General features: G+C 48.2%; 1 protein-coding gene and 1 long non-coding RNA gene across 2 annotated transcripts; both read right to left on the reverse strand.

The window, feature by feature from the left end:
* Positions 1-16,500: 16,500 nt before the first annotated feature.
* On the reverse strand, positions 16,501-25,680 carry LOC144103549 (uncharacterized). The gene is made up of 3 exons (XM_077636242.1): positions 25,499-25,680; positions 16,777-16,985; positions 16,501-16,718 (listed from the first exon to the last, which is right to left on the reverse strand). Exons 2-3 carry the CDS (start codon positions 16,931-16,933, stop codon positions 16,501-16,503), a joined length of 375 nt encoding a protein of 124 aa, XP_077492368.1. The 5' UTR covers positions 16,934-16,985; positions 25,499-25,680.
* LOC144103916 (uncharacterized) lies at positions 20,583-21,051 on the reverse strand. Its single transcript, XR_013308371.1, has 2 exons — positions 20,902-21,051; positions 20,583-20,815 (listed from the first exon to the last, which is right to left on the reverse strand). It is a non-coding gene; the product is annotated as an uncharacterized LOC144103916 (long non-coding RNA).
* Positions 25,681-25,912: the final 232 nt, after the last annotated feature.

The following is a 25,912-nucleotide window of genomic DNA, read 5'->3' on the forward strand; positions in this document are numbered from 1 at the left end:
ATCTTGGTGAGTAGTACTCCACACTTAATTTTATGACAGAGGAGAACAGCAGCTGGTTCGAGCATGACAGAGATCACGTGACATAGCAAGGTCACGTGACCTAATATGTAGCGGACGGACGCAAGTATGAGGCATTAAAGGTTATCACCTTAAAAACAGCAGTTGCAGACACTGGGCCATGATCAACGGCACTTTGTATTACTCCGCTGGCCAAAACTATTAACAGTAAACGAAATCCGCTTTTTAATCTTTAACTTTTTAAATGAGCCTGGTATCAAGATTCTAGAGCTTATTTTTATCTGGTGATCAGTTTCTTGTTCAGATAACGAGAAAACTGTCAACTACGAACTACTTTTTGTCGTGTAACAATTCTGTGCATTGGTCTTGAATGTGGGCAGAGCTTCACTGCAAACTTAAGTTGTATCCGGCCATGAAACAAACTTTATCAGTGACAAGCGAGTCAGGGTCTAAAAGCGGTGTCGCCGCAGGCTATAGTAGCAAAGCTCAGAAACCATAAGTATGGCTCTAGGCTATTTTTTAGTCTAGCAACAAGGGCCCTCCTATCATTGGCATGCCTTCAGCTATGCATGTCAGAGGAGCACAGTCTGCAATGCAGCATGCAACAGGTGGGATGTTCACGCTGCTGCCTGCACTGTCAGTGACACACCATCCCCCTTTGCTTACGGAGCCCCTTGCGTAATTCCACAAGTAAGCCTTCTCATCCCAGATGAAAATGGAAGCAGGCATTCCAGCTTGAATTTGAATTTTCCGGTTTGATTTGCAGCTGGTTTCCCAAAATTCAGCTGGAGTTGGCATTTTACAGCTGGAAACACAGGCACAGTTGGTGCAAACACAGTGTTGAGCTGCTTATGAGGTGAATTATTTGAATCAGAACAGCACCAGCAGCAAGGTTATTCAGAAGAGAGGGGTAAGTAGATGGTGTAATGTCAGATGAGCAGAGAGACTTCAAACGTGAAACAAAGGGATTAGTAAGGGTACAATTCTGAAAGTAAATAATGATTGACACCTTCACTCAACACACCACATATGAGATAGCCCAAATTTTTGAAAGTAGAAACAAAATCTGCCATGCCCTGTGAGTAAAGTAATTAGAGGATTCATAGTTAAACGGATGGAAGGAATATTGAGCGTATCAGGGGTTCAGTTAAATAATTCTATTCCACCATTATTCTGTTGCCAATGAGTTTGCCATAGAAGAAGTGAATAATGGTGTAAAGGGGAACGCACGCAACTGTGTGAAAGAACAGAAGTGTGTGAATCGCTATATTGCCCATCATTACCAGCAGCCAGGTCGGCTACCTCATTTGCAGAAATTCTGGGGTTGCCACAGATATCACATAAAAGAAATGGACAAGAGAAGAAAACAATAGAGATCTTTCCAAATTGAAATTATTGTTGGGGGTAAATGAAGTAACTGAAGACAGTGCAGAAAGCAGAGATAGAGAATCAGCGTAGAAATTAAAATGGGCATAGAATTAAGGAGGGTTATGAATAGCAAACACAAGAGTAGAATGGAATTATACAAGCTCCACGGCATAGGCTCTAGAGGATTGTCCTATGGATATGCGATCAACGTATAAAATATTTTTTGTGGAGCTAAGAACAGCAAAGCACCAGCACAGTGATGAGTGAATGACCCGTCAATGTAAATATGAAATGCATGTTGACAAGAAAAGGTCAAGGCTTCCTGATAACTATGCTGAGCAAAAGAAAATTTAGATTTCAATGACGGATGGTAAGAACAGGGATTAAGTACAGGCTGAATTTACACATGTTATAAAATGCCTTAGCATATACAATCGGTTGCCATAATGTAAAAAGCAATGAGGCCAGCCTTAGCTGGAACAAGCAATGTCCAGCTGGAATGTCCTTTTTTCCAGCTGTGCTGTTGAATGTTCCAGCTAGAAGCCTTCCAGTTGTATTAGGAGAGAGCTGTAAAAAGACATATCCAGCTGGACTCACCTCTGCTCCAGCTGCAAGCTTTCCAGCTGGAGTGAAAAATAGCTAGAAAATGCAGTTTCCAGCTGGACAGTTCACTGGTCCAGCTGTAAGCTTTTCAACTGAAACAGGAAACAGCTCGAAAAAGCAATTTCGAGATGGAGAATGCCTTCTGCCAGTATCACGAACTGCAACCTGCCTTGAGTTGGCCAATGGATGAATGCATATTTCAATTTGCTGAACTATGATTTCCAGCAAGACAAAGATATTTTAGGTGCTAAACTAATGTTTGAATTTGCAGGTACTTATAATGCAGTCAATTATAAATTCCCTTATACTGCCAGACGTGTGTAGTGCACGCATATGCAATAGCTATTTTGGTGCTTCTATGAATATTGCACAAACTCCCTCTCTCTATTCTCCTCACCAGTGGACATGAAGCAACTGTGAGGTCAGGACCTGTTAGTAACTAGCTGTCTTCTCCAAGAGAAACAAAATGTATTTTTATGAGCACCAGTAGTGTTTGAACATTTTAGGACCTGTTTCTTGCGAAAATTACTTTTCTTTCACAGGTAGGATAGTGTAGAATTGTATTTTGAGAAACATAACCATGGCTGGACAAGGGTGCACATTACTTTGCCTTAATTGTAGATTTCCAAGGCAGCGGTCATGTCCTCAAATTAATGAAATTGTGTATATGAATTGCCTTAAGCTTCTACTGCACCTCCTTGATGATATAATCCAACTTGCGCAACAATTAAACACAAAGAAAAACTTGACAAGAACCAAGAGGACAGCCTCAGTTTGTTATCCAACATCTGAAAAGACTTTTCACAAAGAGAAGCGCTCTTGAAACAATGGCTAGCGGACTGAGGACTCCCTCCCGCTCCTCCAATTATTTTGTGCATTGTTAGAAATCCCAGCTGCCACGATCACATTTGAATGAGAGATGAACAAATTCTGCTTAGAGGTATGCAATATCTTTTATTGCAACATATCAACAGGCAAACAACTGACTTTGAAGTGAAAGGAAAGACTCATTACAATTAACATCCATCTGAAAGCAGCTGCTCAAAATATCTCAAGCAACTAGCAATAGACTTAAACAGAAAAAGTAATTACACATCAAAAACTCACTTTATGCTCTTCAAAGAGTTACAATACAATACAAAAATTTTTTATCTTTAATTTTTGACAGCGCAGCATGCTCATCAGCACTTGCATCTGTGCTCCAGCTATGAACACACTATAAGTAAGTACTATGGGACTAATAAATAATAAGAGAATATATGCCACTCAGGTGTCAAAGTGAGAGTGCTGAAATTATCAAGAAGGTACGTCAAGGAAACTGGAAACGAAATGGGCAGACAAAATATCAAAGCAGCCACTAGCAATCCGCCAAACCAGTAAAAAAGGATTTGAAAAGTTGTATGAAAGGGCACGGCATTGCTCTCCGAAGCCCAAGCAGTTGCTTGATACTGGCATGTTAGCTTTAGCCTCCCAGACTGACACACGGGCAGAGAGAAGTGCCAAAGTGGAGGACTCCAGAAAAGTTTTGACTATCTGGAGATCTTCAATGGACATTTATTTCCCAGCCCACAGAATTCATGTGCATTTCGCCTTCATCAAAGCACAGCCCACAGTTGAGATTAACAGACTGTGCAAGTAACTGTGCAACAGACTGTGCAAGTAAAGCCCATGCTGCCGAAGACAGACTTAAAATAGATGGCAAACATAACTGGGCAGCAGTGGAAATCAGCAAATGTAGAATGGTTCTAATCTTGGTGGAAATTAGATGAAGAGATGAAGTCAACAGGGACTCTCATACAACTCACTTTACAGTAATGGACTGGCTTTGAAATTAAACAAAATCTTTTATAAATGCCCTAAGGCCGACTAACAAGAGAAAAAGGTTGGAAAGCATAGCTATCTCAGGCATGGCAGCACTTGCCTCTTCCCTGTTTTCGATGCCCAAAAACTAAGTCCATGTGTATGTGTGCTAGTAATATTTACGCCAGCATGTTCACCTCGGATCTGGACCAACTCATGCAACTAGTTTGGTTTAATGCACGAGAAAAATGAGCCAGTGCTGCTCATTAAACACAAGTTGCAAATAGAGTGAACATGTTTCTCAAACATCATTGTGAGAGAGCAGGGGCTCTTTGCATGCCAACTATATTCAGTGACCGTTGATTGCACCTCTCATTTCCAGCCACTTTGTTTAGTTCTATTTCCGATTTAAGGCAGCCTGTATTTATAGTGAAGTAACTTTTCAGGCAGATTGCACTGTACAGTTCAGTCACTTTCAGTTAAAGCTAAATTCACATTATGCTACAATGAAATACCTTTTTGCATGTGTACAATGCATTTACTAAGGTAATTGCTAATAGAGTCGGGATAACGTTTGACTTTAATCGACCAAATGATCAGAAAGGCTTTCATAACGGAGATTCCACAATAGATCATATTCACACAATCAATCAGGTGATAGAGGAATGCACAGAATATAGCCAACCTCTATATATAGCCTTCATTGATTACGAGAAAGCATTTGACTCAGTGGAAACCTTGGCATTCATACAGGCATTGCGGAAGAAGGGTGTAGGTGAGCCTTATGTCAAAGTACTGAAAGATATATATGGTAACTGTAAAGCTGCCATAATCAGCAATTTAATTCCAATAAGGAAGGGCGTCACACAATTAGAAGACACGATCTCGCCAAGGCTACTGACCGCCTGTTTACGGGAGGTATTCCGAGGCCTGAATTGGGAACAGTTGGGGATAAGAGTTAATGGAGGATATCTAAATAATCTGTGATTCGCTGGTGACATTGCCTTGCTGAGTCACTCAGGAGATGAACTGCAAATCATGATGATTGAGTTAGACAGACAAAGCAGTGCAGTGGGTCTGAGAATTAACATGCAGAAAACTAAAGTAATGTTCAACAGTCTAGCAAGAGAACAGCAGTTCACAATTGGCAACGAGGCGCTGGAAGCAGTGGAAGAATACCTCTACTTAGGGCAGATGTTGACAGCTGATCCGGAACATGAGAGGGAAATAACTAGAAGGATAAGAATGGGGTTGAGCACATATGGCAGGTTCTCTCAGGTCATGAATGGCAATTTACTAACATCCCTCAGCAGAAAAGTGTACAACAGCTGTATCTTACCAGTACTCACCTATGGGGCAGAAACATGGATGCTCACAAAAAGGGTTCAGCTTATGTTAAGGACGACGCAGCGAGCCATGGAACGAAAAATGATAGGTGTAACGTTAAGCGGCCAAAAGTGGGCAGAGTGGGTGATTAAACAAATGTGGGTTAATAACAGCCTAGTCAAAATCAAGAGGAAGAAATGGCCTTGGGCAGGCCATGTAATGCTAAGGAAAGATAACAACTGGTCCTTAAAGGTAACGGAGTGGATTCCAAGAGAAGACAAGCATAGCGGGGGCCGCAGAAGGTTAGGTGGGCGGTGTTGGATGGGGGTTCGGAGTCATTCCCGACGGGACCACGGGTCACGAAACGATGCTTGCTCCGATCGCCACCACCACCAGGACAGGACTGCCGACGAGTTAAAGGAGTTGGATAATGGGAAGAGGAAAACTTCGGGGGTTTATTTACATTATTTACATAGGTAGAGGTCAAAAGGAACTTCTCTCCGAAGAGAGGATCTTAAAAGGAGGCTTAAGGAGCCTTAAAAGAGAGCATGATTCCTAAATAGAGTACACAATAGGGGCACCCAAAAGGGAACACGACTTTGCATTACAGGGGAGCACAGAAGAGGAGCACCATCTTCACTGCACTCACTGTCCAGGTTTATACAGTTCTTGCTCCCCAGATTCCCCAGGTTGAGGACGTTTCCGCCAGGGTGAGAGTGGCCTATCTTGTATTATCACGCACAAACATGCACCAACATACATAGGGACATGTCCTCGTCACGTGTCGAGCCAGGGAGAGAGGAGAATGCCCTTGTGTCCACGTCGACAGTGGAGGGGGATGATTCCGTAGCCAGCCGAAAGATTCCACACACCACCAACACCTGTTCTTTAGATGTCAGTTGACGCTCGGACAAGAAGGCAGGGTCGGGTCTAGTAGCCAAAAGGAGGCGCTTCTTCATTCGCCATGCCTGCGAAGATTAGCAGACGACGACCGCCAGCTCACTGCCATATTCCGGGAATGAGGCCACATTGGTCCCCTCACCTTAGTCACGACCATAGGGGATTAGCTGCCGCTCGATCCCTGCGGCGGCCTCTCCGCTTCGCCAAGAGTCTGTCCGGTGTAGTCGCACTCGGTGCTGTCAGGTGCTCGACGCTCGCTGCGGCGACTTTCCGCGGGCCTTCGCTCTACCTACTTGGTTCCCGGAATACACCTAGGCGACGCTCTCGGTATTCGGTTCTCGAACGTGGGAGCAATTCTTACCGCGTGGCTCGGAACCATACCGAAGAAGCTTAGTGCTGGCTTCCAGCAGGTGAGCATTGCTGACGACGCTGCCAACACAGACGGGCGGGCGCCCAAATGTAACACCTCCGCGGCCCGGAAAATCTCGACTGGCCAGCGCTCCCAACCGCTGGGCATGAAGAGATGGGCTTGCATCCACGTTGATTTCCTGGCTTGCAGTATCAACTCCAAAAAAACAGAAAGCACCAAACCACCAGCAAAGGAAAGCATAGAAGAGATGTTCCGAACAACAAAGCACTGCCCCACGTGCAAGCGCCCGGAATTCACTCCAGACCCACCAGGCTTCCTTCTAATGCCAAACGATATCCTGTTTGCAAATAATGATCCCTCAATTTTGCCCGAATTTAGGGTCAAAGAGAGCGTCCGTGTCACATCTGAGGTTGCCAAGGACAGACTGCCACGTTGTAGTATAAGCGGTAGTGTGTCAAAGCCTACAAATTTTGAATAGAAACTTCATCCCTTATTAATTAAAGCTCTGATCCCCTAAACCACCTGAATATCGAAAGTCTGCTTAAGCCAAGCTGCACCTCGTCCGTAGTCACACCGTGAAGAAGGGACCGAGCCGGTCCTGAAACGTCGTGTTTTTCAGAAATTAACCTGGTTGGCGTCAATCATCTTTCTACTAAGCTCTAAACAAAAGTAGGGTAAATGTCCACCCTAATCAGTCGTGTAGCATCGATAAGACTGATAATCGAGTCATTAGTGGACCATCTGCCTATGCATACCGCATTAGGTACGGTACATACAGTCTTAAGAGTTGTCTGGAGCCAAGTGATTGTATCATCACAGCAAGCAGCTTTATGAAAGGGTCAGAGACATCATTAGGAAGCTAGTTCAAGAGATATTAATCCTAAAAGCTACAACACTACCCAACTTGATATTGCTGAGTGTTTGTATTAACATGAAGAATTGCAATCAGTATATGATTATGTCAACATGTCCAACTTAGCATAAAACAAGGTACAGACAGAACTAATCTGAGTTACAATTGCAAATGTGGCTTATGCAAGTTGAAACCTCTATTTAAAACATCAGAGTACAAACCTCATCCAAAGAGCATCAGATTAATGGTCACGAATATTCATTCGTGACCATTAATTTGGATCTTTGTAGTCATACATATATATATATATATATATATTAACTGAAAATTATGATATTAACAACCCTGAAGGAGATATGAAGCTGTGAAATAAAATTTGAACATTGCTACATTATCACTGCTGACTTTCCAGAAATACTAAATACTATCTCAAAGCCTTATTTATCGTGAATGACCAGTGCGTGGTAATGCTTTCTGGCCAAATACGCAGCTGTAGGGACATCAGGGGATGATGGGGCACCTCCAACATTACGGTTGTTTACCCCGCCACTGCCAGACTGGCAGCCTACATTGCGACCCTGTGCTCTTTGACACAAAAGTTTGGACTTTGGAAGATCACTGTATCGATATGTAGCAGATTACGCTGTGTCGTCTGGCCGCATGGCCAGATCTATCGGGTATAAAAAAAAAATGTAGTGCATTCAAGTACAATACAAGATCCTTCCCACGCCAGTCACAGCGTCAGTGTCCTGTACCTTGAAGCATGGCGTCAGAAATGGGATACCAAAGAAAGCATCGTGCTAGATACCAACGAAAACATCAAGTGCGAGAGCTATGAGCTTCATAAAAGAGAAGATATTGAAGCAGACTTGGCTGGTGCCACTTACATCAGCAAACTTGATACCAATTGTGGGTTTCATTACGTACCATTAGACGAACACTCGTCCCAAATCTGCACTTTCAGTACAGCGTACGGGGCTCTGGCTTAAGCTCCGCATAATAAATATTTCAAAGGAAATTCAGTAAAGCACTGGATAGCATGCCTAAAGTGAGAATGTACATAGATGACATATTGATCTCAGACGCAACAAAGCCCAAGTACAGCAGTCATTTGAGGGCAGTGCTTAAGGCTGTTCACGAAGCAGGCTTCACTCTGAACGAGAAGTGTATCTTTGGTGCTCAAGAAGTAAAATTCCAGTGAGATGCAATCACAAGTGGAGGAATTGGGAGGGATGAAAATCCCATTCAGTGTGTAGCCAAGTTTCCACGACCATCATCCAAACACGATGTGCAAAGGTTCTTGGGAGCAGCGAGTTACTTAGTGAAGTACATTCCCTCTCTGCTGGAAAAGGTGAAAGCTCTGCGGAGTTTATCCGACATGACTTCACTTTTTGAGCAGAACAACGTGCGCGTGAAACACCACAAAAAAAGTCAGAAACCAAGACTCCTAAACTCCATTTCATACAAATAAGGCAATGCTGCCAAAGCTAGCTCGCCTCTTCACGCAGGCTAAGTCTGCACCCAGAAAGTTGTTCGCCAAACAACAAACATGAACACAAGAATATTTTGTTGCGACAAGACTTAATTCCCGCGGCTGGCACCTCTTGGATATTGTTTTACCTATTGCCACATTCTCGCTCTGTGACTCATCCAGTCTTCGAGAAGCAAAAGTTACACGAGGCGATATGAGACTATACTCCGTCTCACAAGATGTTTGCAGCACTACGAAAGGTACAGCTCTCTCGTCCAATCAGGATGGCGCGCACTACATTAGTGTGTTCCTACGCGCCTGTGGCTCGAGCTGTGAGCACGCGCTGATTGGTCCCGATACGGCAGGCTTGCGCTTTGCTGCTGGGCACCTGGCGCCATCTGGCGCCCTCGGAGCGACCTGCGCCTCCACACTTAAAGCCTCCGAGATTATAAGCACGCGCTCGCTCTTCATCGGGTGATCTCGGAGGCCATAGTTTTGCCGTCCTCTTGATGAGCGCATTTGTACTCCAACTGCCCCCGCACTCGACGCGAAGCGCTTCAAGAACATTTAAAGCCACCTGCTTCGCCTGTTTGGGGAAACAGCGCACTGTCGGTGTAGAGCACACAGGAGACACAACAGACTCGTCCGACGCCATGTTGGAAAGTGGCGACGCATCACTACCTCGCGGCAGGCCTCCGCAGAGCTGTGTCCGTACGGGCTTTGTCTGGTAATTTCACCAGTGATTGAAACACTCCCTACCATTTAAATATACCTGTCCAAATCATGTTTTTAGTTGCAATGCTTATTGTTTTGATTAATAGTCATACACTCCTAAAATATTCGAGGGACTATTTTCTGCGTTTCTGCAGCCCTGATTGGACGAGAGAGCTCTACCTTCCGTAGTGCTGCAAACATCTTGTGAGACGAAGTACAGGTTGGCAGGGTGAATCACTCAAGCTCAATCCGTGTCCGAAAAGTGGTTCACTCAGTGAAAATTACAGCCAGAAAGCCTGCACACTGAGCGATTCACAGTTTCCACTTCGTTTCACACTGCTCTTAGTTTTCGTCCTAACACTCATCTGAGTTTTGAGAAGAACGATTGATATGTGTGGTGGAGTATGGTTTCATGAACAGACTACTTCCGCATTCTTCGCAGCGTTGCCAGCTATATATTGCCGCGAATATTTCCAGTGTTTGTTCGTTTTTCAAATCTGCCGCGACACCACCTTATCGTTTTGTTTGCGACGCAAGACGCGACTAGATTTATCTCGATTGATCGCAGCCAGGCAAAGCTGATTCTACGTTGTTCCGGAATGTTCTAGTAACTTTGCGCCCTTTATCTCGAATGTTCGCTATCAGCTTTAAATTGAGCACGGCCGACAGCGGCGGGCATTCTGTTCGACGACCGCCGAGCACGCTTGTCGCTTCGCCGCCGCCGAGTGATTCAGTCCATTTTGGGTGCAAGTCAGCCCAATAAACAGTTCTTTTAGAAGACCGTTTCGTCCGTCTTCATCGCTGCTTCGACTGCTGTCACCACTACGTGACATCTGGTGGAGGTGCTGGGTAGCCTTCCATGTTCCGGACGCCCCCTTCAAGTCGTGAAGCGAGCCCTGAGCGCTTCGCACCCGAGTACGAGCCAGCAGCTCAGCGAGCCAGCCGACGTCTCCAGGGAGAGGAGCCTGAGTTCGGGAAATTGCCGGACCGCACAAGACAGCGAAAAGACGCGGCTACGAGCACCACAACCTCGCCGAAGATGTCGACACCGATCATACTGCAGCAGCCGCGGGTGCCGCCAACTTTCAATGGATCCCTAGGCGAAGACCCTGAAGAATGGTTGGATCAATTTGAGCGCGTGGCATCATTCAACAAGTGGGATGATGCGGCAAAAATTGGACAGGTGTTCTTCTCATTGGATGGCTCCGCACGCACGTGGTACGAAAACTACGAGACGTCCCTTACGACATGGGAGCTATTCAAGAGAGAACTATTGAAGGTATTCACCAGTGTCGTGAGGAAAGAAAGAGCCGAACGACTCCTCGAGTCCAGGATCCAGCTTCCGAATGAGCCCGTCCGCGGTTACGTCGAGGAGATGAAGCGCCTGTTTCGCCGCGCCGACCCCGGGATGACCGAGGAAAAGAAAGTTCAGTTTTTAATGCGTGGCGTAAAAGAACAACTCTTTGCAAGCCTCGTCCGCCAGCCGCCAAAAACAGTCGAGGAATTCATGCAAGAAGCCTGCACGATTGAGAAGACCCACGACGTCCGGGCTCGGCAGTACAATCGTCGTTCCTCTGCCTGTGCAATCCGTTCGGACAGCTGATCACGCTTTCGACGGACGAAGCCATCGCTTCGATGAAAACTCGGGAAAATCACGTTGCCCTAAGTGTCCTGGAGGAAGAAGTGAGCGTCCCACCCCGTTCAAGCGTTATCGTGATCGTAGGCGCCACGAAAGCCATAAACACTGAAGCCATCATCGAGGGGAACATGCAGTTGCTACTAGACCGAGGAGTCAGCATCGCAAGAGGCATCGCACATTTCCGCAATGGCCAGGCCGAAGTACTGCTGACTAACTTCAGCGAAGAATACCGGCATATTAACAGAGGAACGACGATTGCTTTCTACGACGAAATATCTGACGTACGAGATTCCTTCGCCCTCTCCGACCCCTCCGCAGAAGATCCGCCTGACCAAGAGAACTCGCCCACTTTCGACATCAACCCAGCCCTGCACCGGAACAGACAAGACCAGATCCGCAATCTGCTTCAAAACTACAGTGAGTGCTTTTCGACATCGCCGAAGGTGCGACAGAGGCCAATTGCCAAGCATCGCATTATAACGGATCAACACGTCCGACCTCTCCGTCAAAGCCCCTACCGTGTGTCTCCGCGAGAACGACAAGCCATCCGGGACCAAGTCGAAGAAATGCTTCGCGACGATGTCATCCAGCCTTCAAACAGCCCATGGGCGGCACCGGTTGTTCTAGTGAGAAAGAAAGACGGCGCACTTCGATTCTGCGTGGATTACCGCCGCTTGAACAACATAACAAAGAAGGACGTCTACCCCCTCCCCCGCATCGACGACACACTGGACCGCCTCTGCAACGCCAAATATTTCTCATCGATGGACCTCAAGAGCGGCTACTGGCAAATTGAGGTCGACAAAAGAGATCGCGAGAAGACAGCATTCATAACTCCGGATGGGCTGTTTGAGTTCAAGGTGATGCCATTTGGTCTCTGTTCCGCACCAGCGACGTTTCAGCGAGTAATGGATACAGTGCTGGCAGGCCTGAAGTGGCAGATTTGTCTGGTATATTTAGATGACGTCGTTGTCTTCGCCTCGAACTTTGAAGAGCACCTCAAAAGACTTCGAACAGTACTAGACGCAATCAAGTCGTCTGGCCTAACCTTGAAAGCAGAGAAATGCCACTTTGCCTAAGAAGAGCTGCTGTTTCTAGGCCACATCGTTAGCAAGGAAGGAGTACGCCCAGACCCGCAGAAAACAGCTGCTATTGAACAGTTTCAACCGCCGGCAGATAAGAAAGCAGTGCGCAGATTTCTCGGACTATGCGCATATTACCGACGATTTGTGAAAAACTTTTCGCGCATCGCCGAGCCCCTGACCCAACTGACGAAGGCAGACGTGCCGTTTAAATGGGAAGCGCCGCAAGCAGAAGCCTTCAAGGAACTTCAGCGTCGTTTACAGTCCCCACCGATCCTTGCGCATTTTGATGAAAACGGCGATACTGAAGTTCATACCGACGCAAGCAGCGTGGAACTAGGCGCCGTTCTCGTTCAAAAAAGTGACGGGCTGGAGAAGGTCATCGCATACGCTAGCCGTTCCCTTTCCAAGGCCGAGGCTAACTATTCGACCACTGAGAAGGAGTGCCTTGCCATCATCTGGGCTACGTCGAAATTCCGCCCCTACCTCTACGGACGGCCGTTCAAGGTGGTCAGCGACCACCACGCGCTCTGCTGGCTTGCCAATTTGAAGGATCCCTCTGGCCGACTCGCTCGATGGAGTCTGCGTCTCCAGGAGTTTGACGTCACCGTCGTGTACAAGTCCGGACGCAAGCACACTGACGCCGATTGCCTCTCACGAGCCCCTGTAGATGCACCGCCGCTGGACGACGATGAGGACGCCTTCCTGGGACCCATCAGCGCAAGCTCTTTTGCTCAGCAGCAACGCTTGGACCCCAACATAACAGGCCTCATCGAGTACCTGGAAAGCAAGGTTTCTTCACCCCCCGCTTCATTCAAGCGAGGACTGTCTTCTTTCTGTGTGCAGAATGAGGTCCTTGTGAAGAAGAACTTTACAGCGAACAAAAAAGCCTACCTCCTTGTTGTACCTACTTGTCTCTGCGAAGAAGTTCTACAGGCTTCACACGACGAGCCGACAGCTGGACATCTCGGGTTTACTCGCACCCTCCGCCGCATTCAAGACAAGTATTACTGGCCCCGACTGTCTGCCGATGTCGCACACTATGTGAAAACATGCCGAGATTGTCAGCGACGAAAGACTCCTCCCACACGACCAGCAGGATTTCTGAACCCCATTGAACCTATCACAAGACCCTTTCAGCAGATTGGCATGGACTTGCTTGGCCCTTTTCCAACGTCAACATCTGGAAATAAGTGGATCATCATAGCGACCGACTACCTGACCCGCTACGCCGAGGCGAAAGCCCTACCGAACGGAACAGCAGCAGAAGTGGCCAAATTTTTCGTGGAGTGCATTCTTCTTCGACACGGCAGCCCCGATGTGCTCATCACGGACAGAGGAACAGCATTCACGGCGGAACTCACGCAAGCCATCCTGCGCTACAGCCAAACCAGCCACCGGAGGACAACTGCATACCATCCGCAGACCAACGGACTGACCGAGCGCCTGAACAAAACCATCGCCGATATGCTCGCTATGTATGTCGATGCCGAACATAAAACCTGGGATGTCATCCTGCCTTACGTCGTCTTCGCCTACAACACCGCAGTGCAGGAGACCACCCAGATGACACCTTTTAGGCTCGTCCATGGCAGGGATGCCACGACCACGCTAGACGCCCTGCTGCCCAACGTTACAGAAGAAGAGAACGTCGATGTTGCCACCTACCTTCAACGCGCAGAAGAAGCTCGAAGGCTTGCCCGATTACGGATCAAAAATCAGCAGCGGTCCGACGCCAGACGCTACAACCTACGAAGACGCAACGCGGAATACAAGCCAGGAGACCAAGTCTGGGTGTGGACACCCATTCGCCGCCGTGGATTGAGTGAAAAGCTTTTGCGCCGCTATTTCGGCCCGTACAAGGTTCTTCGTCGGCTGGGTGAACTGGATTATGAAGTCATCACTGACGCAATGACTGCATCCCAGCGACGCCGCGTACGACCAGAAGTTGTCCATGTAGTCCGTCTGAAGCCGTATTATGCGCGCTAAAGGCCGCTGCATTTCCATGCTCTATTTTCGCAAGATCCGTTTTTTTCTCTTACTAGTCGCATTATTTGTTTTAATGCATCGGGTAGATGCTTCTTTGAGAGGGGAGTAATGCCGCGAATATTTCCAGTGTTTGTTCGTTTTTCAAATCTGCCACGACACCACCTTATCGTTTTGTTTGCGACGCAAGACGCGACTAGATTTATCTCGATTGATCGCAGCCAGGCAAAGCTGATTCTACGTTGTTCCGGAATGTTCTAGTAACTTTGCGCCCTTTATCTCGAATGTTCGCTATCAGCTTTAAATTGAGCACGGCCGACAGCGGCGGGCATTCTGTTCGACGACCGCCGAGCACGCTTGTCGCTTCGCCGCCGCCGAGTGATTCAGTCCATTTTGGGTGCAAGTCAGCCCAATAAGCAGTTCTTTTAGAAGACCCTTTCGTCCGTCTTCATCGCTGCTTCGACTGCCGTCACCACTACGTGACAATATGAAACGGAGTACAAGTGCAGAAAAAAATGAGAACAAAGTAATGAAGGCGCAAATACAAAGCTGATCAGACCGAAATCCGGAAGGAAGCACTATATAACTTTAGGGTCAGTATCCATGAACTTGAGGCAAGATCAGTTTGCCTTAGAACCAGGAAATATATAGAAGAATGTACAATCAGGAAGATATTTGTGCAGCATCGAGGAGCAGTGCAGAAAATATTAAACATGCTCTGGTAGACTGCAAACCTGCTCAACCAGATATGAGCGAGAACGTAGCCATCCAGTAGCCTTGGGATTCAGATATAGCGAAAGCAAAATTAACAGGTGATGTAAAAGTAGAATCGAGAAATTGCACGAAACATCACAGAAATTGAAGGAATACAGCTTAGAACATGAAAAACTGCCATGAATGGCAAAAAGAAACAGAACAGGATTCAAAGTCTGAAAGGAGGAATTGGCAGTACAAAACAAATAAAACAATTCACCACTTTAACTTACAAGGCAAGGTGGCACTCACCACTGGCATAATAAAAAGAGGATGCCAATAGTTATCTATCTCGGGGAGACTTCCTCCCTTACTGGACAGAAGCATCAAGCTATGGTTCAACATAGCTGGCTGCAGTTCCTCTAGAATATTCTTCCCCTGGCTACTGGTACTCCTGCAATGCCTGCAAAACGAGGACGCAAAAAACAGGCCCAGCAAGAACGAAACGCCGAGAAACGACACCAACATTGTTCAATATGGCAGGTAGTCCTGTATTTTAAACTAGACCATTTAGTGCAATCGAAGAGTACCATGAATTTTTCAGTCCTGAGTAGCTGCTATTGGAACCTGGAATAAGGATTTTATACTTGTATCCCACACGAGCAAGGAGAAAGGGACTTCTATATGAAAAAAAAAGTCTGGTGATATGCCTAAGTAGTAGCTGTTTGTACCAGTTTTCGGCGCAAACTGCTGGCTGCAGGTATCGCCATCGGGATATGGTTCGCCAGCTTCCACAAGTCACGGTAACGCACCATGAACAAGGTTATCACACATACCGCCAAAGAATTCATAAAGCATCTCCATTTTCACAACAAACCTATAGATTGCTAAAGAGCAAAGCATTGCATCTGCTGTGCAATTAAGGAGATAGAAGAACGCTGACATCCCTTAAGAAATGCGAACGGAGCGATCTCCACGAACGTGTAATCTTTGCTAAGGCACGCTACAAGAAAAATAAGGCATCGAGAGCTCTCTGCGGACCCAGTTATTGAGATGGTCGTGGCTAAAATCATGTACGTAATGAATTTAGATAAATTAATGCCAATTACAGCTTTGTGGCCTATTGTGTATGCTTGGCCACTGATGCAAGTGTTAAAAACAGCAGGTATAAAGAGATAGTTCCGGCAGGTTTCACCAAAGGAAGTACGTCTGCTGTTGTGGTTATACACTTCTGTGGCGTTTATGTTACTGGTGAAGGCATAAACAAGCCCGAGTCTTGCCTGACTGTGCGACGACATTTGTCCAAGCGCGCACAATGACGGACCGCGTCCTCACTAGCACACGCTGCAAACATGACGTTCACCAGGTCGCACACACTTCCCCAGACCCACAAGACATGAAAACCAAATATGTAAAGAACTAATTGAGGAACTGTACAACTGGCAACGCATGAAATTTGTGCGATTGTTGATGCCACCTGCAATGCAGCTTGCATCCTGAATGTATGCTCATAGTAGTAGTAAGAGGTTGAATAGAAGAGGAAAGGAAATGAGCACGGGCCTGTGACTGATCAGTTGTCACCACCACCAGTGGCGGTGTGCAGATGGAGAGGAGGGGAATAGGTAGAAGGAGAAAGGAAATAGAGAGAGTATAGAGCCGTGTTGTAGTGACAATGTGCTAACAATAGCCGTCCAAGCCTGTGTCCTCCAGGAAGGTAAGGACAGACCAGAGGGCCTTGGAAGCATTGGGGCCGGTGAGAAAAAGAAGGGCACTTGCCGGGTCCGAAGGTAGTCCTAGGTCCCTGTATCTGGAGGCCAGATTTGCCTGGTGGACGACAAAGGTGGGGCATTCGAGGAGGACATGGTCTGTTGTCTCCTTCGAGTGGCTCCAGCAATCTGCAGTGAGGACCAAACCCTTTCAATGGAGCCTAGACCCGGTCCATGAGCAGCTAACCCGAACAAGGAGGGACCTCTGCCATCACATCCCCTTGTCCAGCAGGAGTTGTGGGGGTGTCCCTTGGGCAACCCTGGGGTGCTCCAGTAGCAGCTGCCACTCTGTGATGGCTCTGGCAGCATCCAGGGGCACCACTGCAGAAGAGTACAGCCTCCATGGGCTGCCTTGGCCAGGAATCAGCAGCCTCACTGACCGGGGCTCCAACGTGGCTGGGGGGATACAAGCAAGGGAGATGGAGCAGCCACGGGAGGAACAGAGTAGCTCAGGATGGAGGAATGGGAGGAATGGGAGCCTGGCCTGGCGGCTCTCTCCCAATGAGGGGCCAATGCAGGCAGCTGCAGCAGACGGGCAGGCCCCCATGAGGTCCGACCAGTACACGAACAGCTGCGTGCAGTCAGCCGCCTTGCGGGTACAACTTAAAGAGCATGTGATGCACTGCATCACAAATTTCATCCCTCTGAGAAAGAAGGAAACATGCAAGCACAATCCGTGGATTACTCGAGAAATAATCCACATGAAGCGAAAAATTAATAGGTTAAGGCAACGGGATAGGCAACGAGCAAACTGAGAACTAAGGGTCAACATAAGTTCGCTAACAAAAAAATTAAAGAATAAAGTACTCGAAGGTAGAAAACGATTTTGTGGCACTACGCTTAACAACTTCATTAAAAATTCCCCGGCCAAGTACTGGAGGTATGTAAACAGAAAGAATGTTACTGCTAGTTCGCTTACAGGTGGGAAGCAGCAAGCTGATCTATTTAACAATTACTTCCAATCGATCTTCACCGCCGACAATGATGTTTTAGGAACATTACTGTGCCATAGTAACGAGTCAACACAACTTTCTGGCGCTCCGGTCATAAGTGTACCTGGGATTATTTCTCTATTGTTAAACCTTGATGAAAAGAAGAGTTGTGGTCCTGATGGAATTCTGAATTAGGCGTTATGCCAAACCAATCAGTGAATATCTCTATCTCATATTTTCTAAGTCACTTCAGGACAGCTGTCTGCCCGCTGAATGGAAGATAGCCAAAATTGTCTCCATTCACAAATCAGGCGACGTAACGTCCCCGTCCACTTACCGGCCTATATCCCTCACACGTACCTGTTACAAAATTCTTGAGCACATCTTATTAAAATTTCTTAAATAACATACTGAGACTCAAAACTTCATTCACCAAAACCAGCATGGCTTCAGAGCAGGTTCGTCTACTGTTACCCAACTGGCCAGAGTTTTTTATGACCTCGCACAGGTAATCAATGACCAAAGTCAAACTAATATAATTTTCTTCGATTGCTCAGAAGCTTTCGATCGTGTGGCACATGCTAAACTGAATTTCAAACTAAACAAATACTTGGTCATGGTCCCGTTACGAGGTGGATAGCCAGCTACTTATCGGAACGCTGACAATATGTGCAATACAATAACCATGCCCCTGATATCAATCCGGTCATTTCAGGTGAGCTGCAGGGCTCTGTTCTAGCAGCATTTTTGTTCATTTTAGACATAAACGACATAACATATGACGTTAATATGAAGGTGCGTCTCTTTGCAGATGGCTGCGTGCTATATCAAAAATAAACACTCAAGCAGACCAGGTAAGGTTAAACACAGCTTTGGGCAACGTCATACAGGCAAATGGTAATCAATACATGGCAAATGGTAATCAATTTGAAAAAATCTGTAGTGATCTGTCGCAAATAAGAAAACAAAAATTCCCTTATGGCACGGGCAACGGCGTTCTCAAAACAGTAACTGAAAAGAAATACCTTGGTGTGATTATTTCTGATGACCTGAGCTCTAAAGCCCAAGTACTAAACATTACCAAAAAAGCAATGAACAGTTTATACTTCCTTAAACACGCCTTGTGCTTTGCAAATTAAGATACCAAGTTACTCGCGTATAAAGTCCTTATCCGTCCAATCTTAGAATATGCGAACGTCACCTTGTTTCCGTATATGCAAAAAGATGTACACATGCTCGAATCAGTTCAACGAAAAGCTGTTCGGTTTATCTACCACACGTACCGGCGCACGAATTCTCCCACAGAGCTGCCTTCCTGCGCAGGCCTAGACACCTTATCAAGCTGCGTCACACTCCATAGACTTTAAGTTTCTTTATCAATTAATTCATAATGCATTCAACATGGATCCTTCTACTTACATTAGTTTTAATGATTCTAAACAAACACGTCACAAGCATAAATTTAAAATATTGAATATTCTTGTGCTAACAACACATTACGTTTCCTTTTTCCCCCAAGCCATAAGAGAATGGAATGGCCTGGATAAATCTATAACTGCTCAGGCTTCATTTGAAAAGTTCGCTGAGCTTGCAGACTCATCGGTCCTATCAACAAGCCAAACCTGATTATCATGTACAGTCTTTATTGGTTTTTTGTTGTTGCCCGCTCGTTGTGTACCTAGCTTACTGTATGAAGGAATGTAACAGGATGGTTCCATCCTGGTTCTTTGTAAGGCTGGCCTTTGCTAATACGGATTCCAATGTTGGGTCAATTACCTGTACTGCTTTGGATGTGTTTGAACGCATGCTTTGAAGACCAGAATAGCGAACTATCTTCCGTTGACTATGCCGCACTCGATGTGGTCGTTTATTGATGCTTTACTATCTTGTTTCTTTAAACCTTATTGCTGACCCTTGTGTTACTGTCTGTTAATTTGTACCTTGCTTATAAATCCACTCCTGTAACCGTCCCAGTGAGACTAACAGTATGATAAAAAAAAAAAATAAACTCCTCCTCCAGGGTCACCGCTGCTGCCTTGGGAGGCCAACTGCTGGGGTGAGGCGCTTTGGTCTGGTGGCAAGAGCACCCAGAAACGGTGGCCCAGGTCCAGTCGTGGAGGGGGAGGAAGGCGCTCTGGTTGCCCTTCCACCAGTTGCTCGAGCGCCAGGGCAATCTACCCCCTCCGTGAATGGGGATGTGGCTGAGGAAGCGCTCCAGGAGAAGGCGTCCGTCCGGGGCGAGATGAAGTCACCCAACATGTCAAAATGCTGCCAGTTGGACCTGCAGCACTATAGGCCACACCCCAGCCTCTGCAAGTGTAGCAGGGACCTGGGAGCCCTGGGGAAGTCCCAGGCACAGATGGAAAACAGCACCAAAGGGCAATGTCATCTGCGTTGATGGCAATGCAAACGGGGAGTCTCAGGCCATCAGGAAGGCAGCAGGGCAGCTGGGTCATCACCAGGTTGAACAGCATGGGGCTCAGCACACTAGTCTGGGGGACCCCTCTGATGAGGACCTGAGGGATGCTGGTAGCGCCTCCTGCCCGGACACAGCACGTGCGGCCTGTCAGGAAGCCCTGGATGTACCCCCGGAGGTTGCCAGTGGCACCAAGGCAGTCCACAGCCTCGAGGATTGCCTCATGGGTGACGTTAACAAATGCCCCCTTCACATCCAGGAGTGTGAGGCAGAAGACATGGTGGGAGCGACGTGCCTCCTCGAGGCTGAACACGATATCTGAGATGGCATCAGCGGTGCCTCTGAAAGCGAGACTGCTGCTCGGGCTGGAAGCAGGTGATGATTCACTCCAGTCTCCCCAAGGCCATAGATTTCAGGAGCTTACCTGGGGCCGATGTTAGTGAGACCGGCCTGTATGACTGCAGGCCAACAGGTGGCATGCCAGACTAGAGGACCAGGACCACCAGGGCTGTGCGCCAGACCTCCGGAAGGCAGCCTCTTGTCCCGAACTCGTAATATGTCTGCAGGAGGCTTCTCTGCCATGGTGTCATCAAAGTTCCGGAGCATCTGACACATGATGCCATCTGGACTAGGAGCGCTGCGGTGCTAGGAATGAGCAGGGCAGAGGTGAGTTCCCCTCTCGTGAGAGTCGTGGAGCAGATGGCCGTGATGGCAGCAGCATGTCTGCCGGTTGTCTGGATGCTGTTTTAACTGGGGTAGAGACCAGCAGGAGGAAGCTCCCGAGGGAGGAGGGCCTCTGCCAGCTTGTCAGAGAGCTGGTGGTAGGCGAATCCACCAGCCACTGCGATGGCCAGGTAGGAAGCCCGCTGGATGGGAGGCTGCAGTAGCAACCACAACAGGCACCAGGCCCTGGCACTCACCCTGGCGGCCACCAGAGAAGCACAGATCTCTTCTTACGACTCACTGCGGCATCGGTTGGGGGTCCAACGGTAGTTCGCATACAGCCAGTTGTGCTCGGTCCAGTGTTCAGGCCTGTTCGTGCGGAGGACCCTCCGCTCCGCCCGGCGCCGTTGAGCTCTCAGCTGGAGGAAGTGGAGATCTGGGACGGGCTGGTTGGGGGAACCTCGCAGCAGACCTTGGCTGCCTCGGCACACCGGGCCACATGTGTCAGGATGTCGTCCTGCATTGGGCAGCTGCGGAGAAAATCCTTAAACTTGTCCAAGTGGACAACCTTGCACCTCCGTCCATCCTCTCCCTTGCCTGGTTTGGGAGCCAGAGTGACAGGGAAGTGGTCCGAACCCCAAGGGTCTGCCGAGGGGTGCCATCCATAAACACATCACAGTGACCCAATGGAGAGGTAAATGCACATGCGGACGCCCCCTCTACAGACAAACGTTGGGAATCCAGTGTAGAAAACATGCAGCCTAGTACCGCGAAGAGCCAGAACTAGATCCCAGCCATGAAGATCCGCCCTGTGCTATCCCCAATGCGGGTGTGCTGCGTTGAAGTCCCCCAGAGAAAACAGTCGCCGCCAATGAGACTGACCAGCTGCGGCAAGGATTCGGCATCATAAGGGGTCCGAGGATGCACGTATACACTTGCCACACCAGTATCAACCCGACCCAGCCTGACCCTCAAACAGACGAACTCCATGGGGGCCACTACCGCATCACTCACCAAAATCTCCATCTGGGCCAGAGTCCTGTGGACGAAGATAGCTGCCCGGGAAGGTCCAGGAGGATGGCTGTCCTCTAAGCATGGGTCCGCCAAACAGGAGGGCTGCTGACAGCTGGACCTGCGACCATAGCCGATGGAGCCAGGCAGGTGAAGCTTGTTCCGCAGAAGGTACACCTCCTGGAGGGAAAGGACGTCATATTCCTCCAGCCAGAAGCGGTCGTGGGGATCGGAGAGACGGGGACGAAAGCTCATGGCAGTTCCACTAGAGGAGCCGTGGTCTGGGAATCACCCGTGGAAGGCTAGCCATTGTGGTTTGGTTGACGCTGCTGGGCCTGCACCATGCTCAGTGGTGGCTGGCTGGCTGCTGGGTGGAATGCTGTTGAGGGCTTGGAGGGTTACAGCCAAGGTCGTCGTCAGCTGTTCCTGCTGGCCGCTCAGGGGGAGAGGCGGTGTGCCGGTCTGGGGGAGGGAAGGTCCTGAGCCATGTCGAGGGGTCGTGGGATGCAGGGCCTGCAGGGGTGGCCTGGGGGAGTCTGCCATTGATTGCCTGACGGCCTGGGCATATGATTTCTCCCCTGTCCGGAGGTTCGACCGGATGGCCCTCCATGACACAGGCTCCGCAGCGGCTACAACCGCTGTTGCCGCACGTCGTTCCTCCTGCCAACATGGGCAGGCCGGGTTGTCAGCTGGATGGCGTTCGCTGTAGTTCGTGCACCGTGGTGCAGAGGCATCACAGGCACCGATCCCGTGCTGGCGTCCGCAGCGGCGGCAGTGCCTGGGGTGAGTACAGGTGGCAGTCGCGTGTTCGAGGCGGCCGCAGTGACTGCACTGGATAGGGCGTGGCAGGGCTGGCCATACTGGCAGTCGGAGTTTGTAGAGAGTCACATGGGATGGTGGTTGTAGCACCCGAAAGCGGATCTGCAGGGTGGTGCCCTGGCCGTGCCGTACTCCCAGGATGGGCACTGGGGCTCCAGGCCTGAAGGCAGTTCAGCCCCCCCATATCAACAGGAACGCTGAGAAGATAGTCAGCCTTCCAATAGCCTCCGGGTTCAGTGGTAGCGAAAGAAAAATTAACATGTGATGTAAAAGCAGAAAGGAGAAACAGCACGAAACATCACAGAAATTGAAGGAATACAGCTTTGAACATGAAAAACTGCCATGAATGGCAAAAAATAAACAGAACAGGATTATAAGTCTGAAAAAAGGAAGGGGTAGTACAAAACAAATAAAACAATTCGACACTTTAACTTACAAGGCAAGGCGCCTCTCACCACTGGCCTGAATAAAAGAGGATGCCAATAGTTATCTATCTAGGGGAGACTTGCTCCTTCAGTACTCTGTTTTACTGGATAGAAGCAGCAAGCTATGGTTCAACATGGCTGGCTGCAGTTCCTCTGGAATGTTTTCCCCAGGCTACTGGTACTACTGCAATGGCTGCAAAACGAGAATGCAAAACAGACCCAGCAAAAACAAAAAGACGAAAAACGACACCAACATTGTTCAATACGGCGACTAGTCCTTCACTTTAAACTAGACAATATAGTGCAACCGAAGAGTACTATGCCTTTTTCAGTCCTGTGTAGCGGCTATTAAGACGCGGAATAAGGATTTTATACTTGTATGCCATGTGAGCATGGACAAAACGGACTACAATATGAAAAAAGCCTGGTGACATGCCTAACTAGTAGCTGTTTCTACAAGTTTTCAGCACAAACTGCTAGCTACAGGTACTGCCATAGGGATATGGTTCACCAGCTTCCACAATTAGGTCACGATAATGCACCACGAAACAGTTATCACACATACCACCACAGAATTCATAAAGCATTTCCATTTTTACAACAAAGCTATAGACTGCAAAAGATCTAAGTGTTGCATTTGCTATGCGATTACAGACATAGAAGGACGCAAAAATCCAATAAGAAATGTGAAAGGGGCGATCGCCACGAACGTGCTATCTTTGCTAAGGCCTGCTACAAGAGAAATAAGGCGCGGAGAGCTAACTGGCGACCCAGTTAGTGAGATGGTCGTGGCTGAAGACATGTAGGTTATGAATTTAGATAAATTAATGCCAATTACAGCTTTGTGGCCTATGGAGAACCTGCGCTGTCGTGGCTGAAGACATGTAGGTTATGAATTTAGATAAATTAATGCCAATTACAGCTTTGTGGCCTATGGGGAACCTGCGCTGGCAAGGTGGCACTGCAATTATTCCATTCGGTGACTCAAAACTGCTTTTGTCAGCTGCTTGGGCAACTGCAAACGCGAGAACACATTCTGCGCGATTAGATACCCGCGTTTTGCTGACAGCATTCATTGCCTAGCTTCTCTCGGCATAGCCCAAATAACCGACGCACGGCAAGTGCGCCTTCGACATAGTGCGGAGGCTCACGCCAATAAGCACCTGAAGGCGGCACGGAAAATTAGTAAGAGTACGACCCAAAACATCCTAGGTCTCCTCGATTTGGCTGCACTTTCTGCACCAGTTCAGGAAGTGCGGCACTCTCGCACTCGATTTGGCAGTGCAGCTAGTGCCACCTACACTTTGGCACTCGATTTGGCTTCGTGCTGCACGAGTTCTTCTGCACTGCTGCACTAGCCTCCTGGCGAGTTCTCTTCTCGTGAAAGTAATGCAAGGTGCTTGGCGCGCTCCGTAGCAGACGGCTCAGCGGCCATGCTACGGTGGCTATACCTGTTTTAGTGAGCGGCGTTGAGACCATGGTTGAGACGGCCGCGTACCCGTGAAAGATGCGGCATCCGCGCCGGGCCCTCACCAAATAGCTGAAATGACAGTGCGCGTACGTGTGGGTATGCGCACGCGTGTCTGTGTACGCGCGTAAGTGTAAGGTGCAGATTGTGAGATGTTTTATACTACGTGGGCGATCGCAACGTTTGTGACTCGCTGCGACATCAGTACCTCCGCTTAAGGCAGCGACTGGGCTTGAGGTCGCTGTCAGCCCACACCTTCGCCTGCCACTTAGCCTCTGACAGTCACGTCGCCGTCACCGTCCACCGAAAGTGAACACGATTGAGTTGAGTTCAAGTATAGATCAGGCCACTCTTAGCGGACAACCGCAGTCATTTTTCGATAGAACGGAAGCAGCCTGAATCACGCGTATGGACTGTAAAAGATCGTCTCAAGCGGTAATCTGAATAACCTCTCAAATTCATTGTTGCCTCTTCAAAGTACCCGTTGAATCAGTGACGGTCGATCGGTCTGCGCCACTTTGTACAACGCAACGGAAAGAACGGTGTCAAATTCTTCACCACTTTTGGAATTAACAAATTTTAGAGCCGCTCCACGAGATGTGCCACTTCGAGCAAATTTGCACAGCGTTCAATGCAGCAAGCACAATCTCGCGCATATGTGAAAACACGCGACAAACACCAACACATGGCCGCAGCAGACGAAAGTTTCTGCACTTTTGCACACGATTTGGCCGCTGCACCGACAGCACTAGTGTCAGGCTACACTCGCGCCGCAAGAGCTGGCACTACACTGACACGGCAGTTTTATGAACTAGTGCCGAAATTCCATCCAAATCGAGGAGACCTCTTGCTCTTCCCGCTAGGCAGTGTGTTATGGCGCTGCAATCGGCACCGCAAACTTCAGCGCAAGGTCCCCGTTGTGTCCACTTGCCCACCGAAGCAAGTGTTAAGCATAACAGGTTTAAAGAGATAGCTCCGGCCGGCTTCAATAGAGCAAATTCGTATGCTATTTTGGTTGGACATTTCTGCGGCTTTCATGTTACCGGTGAAGGCGTTAACAAGCCCGAATCTTTCCTGACAGTGCGGCGACATTTGTCCAAGCGCGCACAAAGACGGAGCGCGTCCTCACTAGCGCACGCTGAAAAAGTGACGTCCATCGGGTCGCACGCACTTACCCTTGCTCTATAGGCAGCCGGATTTACTTCTGCAAAACTTCTTCAAACAGCCCCACAAGACACGAAAACCGAATATGTAAACAACGAATTGAAGAACTGCCACAACTGGCAAAGCACGAAACTTGTGCGATTGTTGATGCCGCCCGCAATGCAGCTTGCATCCTGCCTGCACGCTAGGCGTGGACACGTTTAAATATAAACATCATAAGAACCATGTAGACAGCCTCAATTAAATGACGCAGCAAAGTGTGATCTGTACACAAGGTATAGTTTACTAAAAAATGGCTGTCAGTTGTGACCTTACAGAGCGATTGAAACCAAAACCGAATTTCGATGCTGTTGGTTTCGATATGGATCCCGACAAAGCGCAATGCTTGAATTTTATATCCGAAATTTATAGCTGGCTGAGCTTGT

The sequence above is a fragment of the Amblyomma americanum genome, chromosome 9 (assembly GCF_052857255.1).
Source record: "Amblyomma americanum isolate KBUSLIRL-KWMA chromosome 9, ASM5285725v1, whole genome shotgun sequence".
NCBI classification, from domain to species: Eukaryota; Metazoa; Arthropoda; class Arachnida; order Ixodida; family Ixodidae; genus Amblyomma; species Amblyomma americanum.

What these genes read in the sequence shown, in the direction of transcription:
- LOC144103549 (XM_077636242.1), bottom strand. Translation starts at nt 16,933, where the DNA reads ATGGAGGCTGTACTCTTCTGCAGTGGTGCCCCTGGATGCTGCCAGAGC. An exon ending in AGAGGTCCCTCCTTGTTCGG is followed by an intron (nt 16,719 to 16,776) that starts GTTAGCTGCTCA and finishes TCCTCACTGCAG; the next exon opens with ATTGCTGGAGCCACTCGAAG.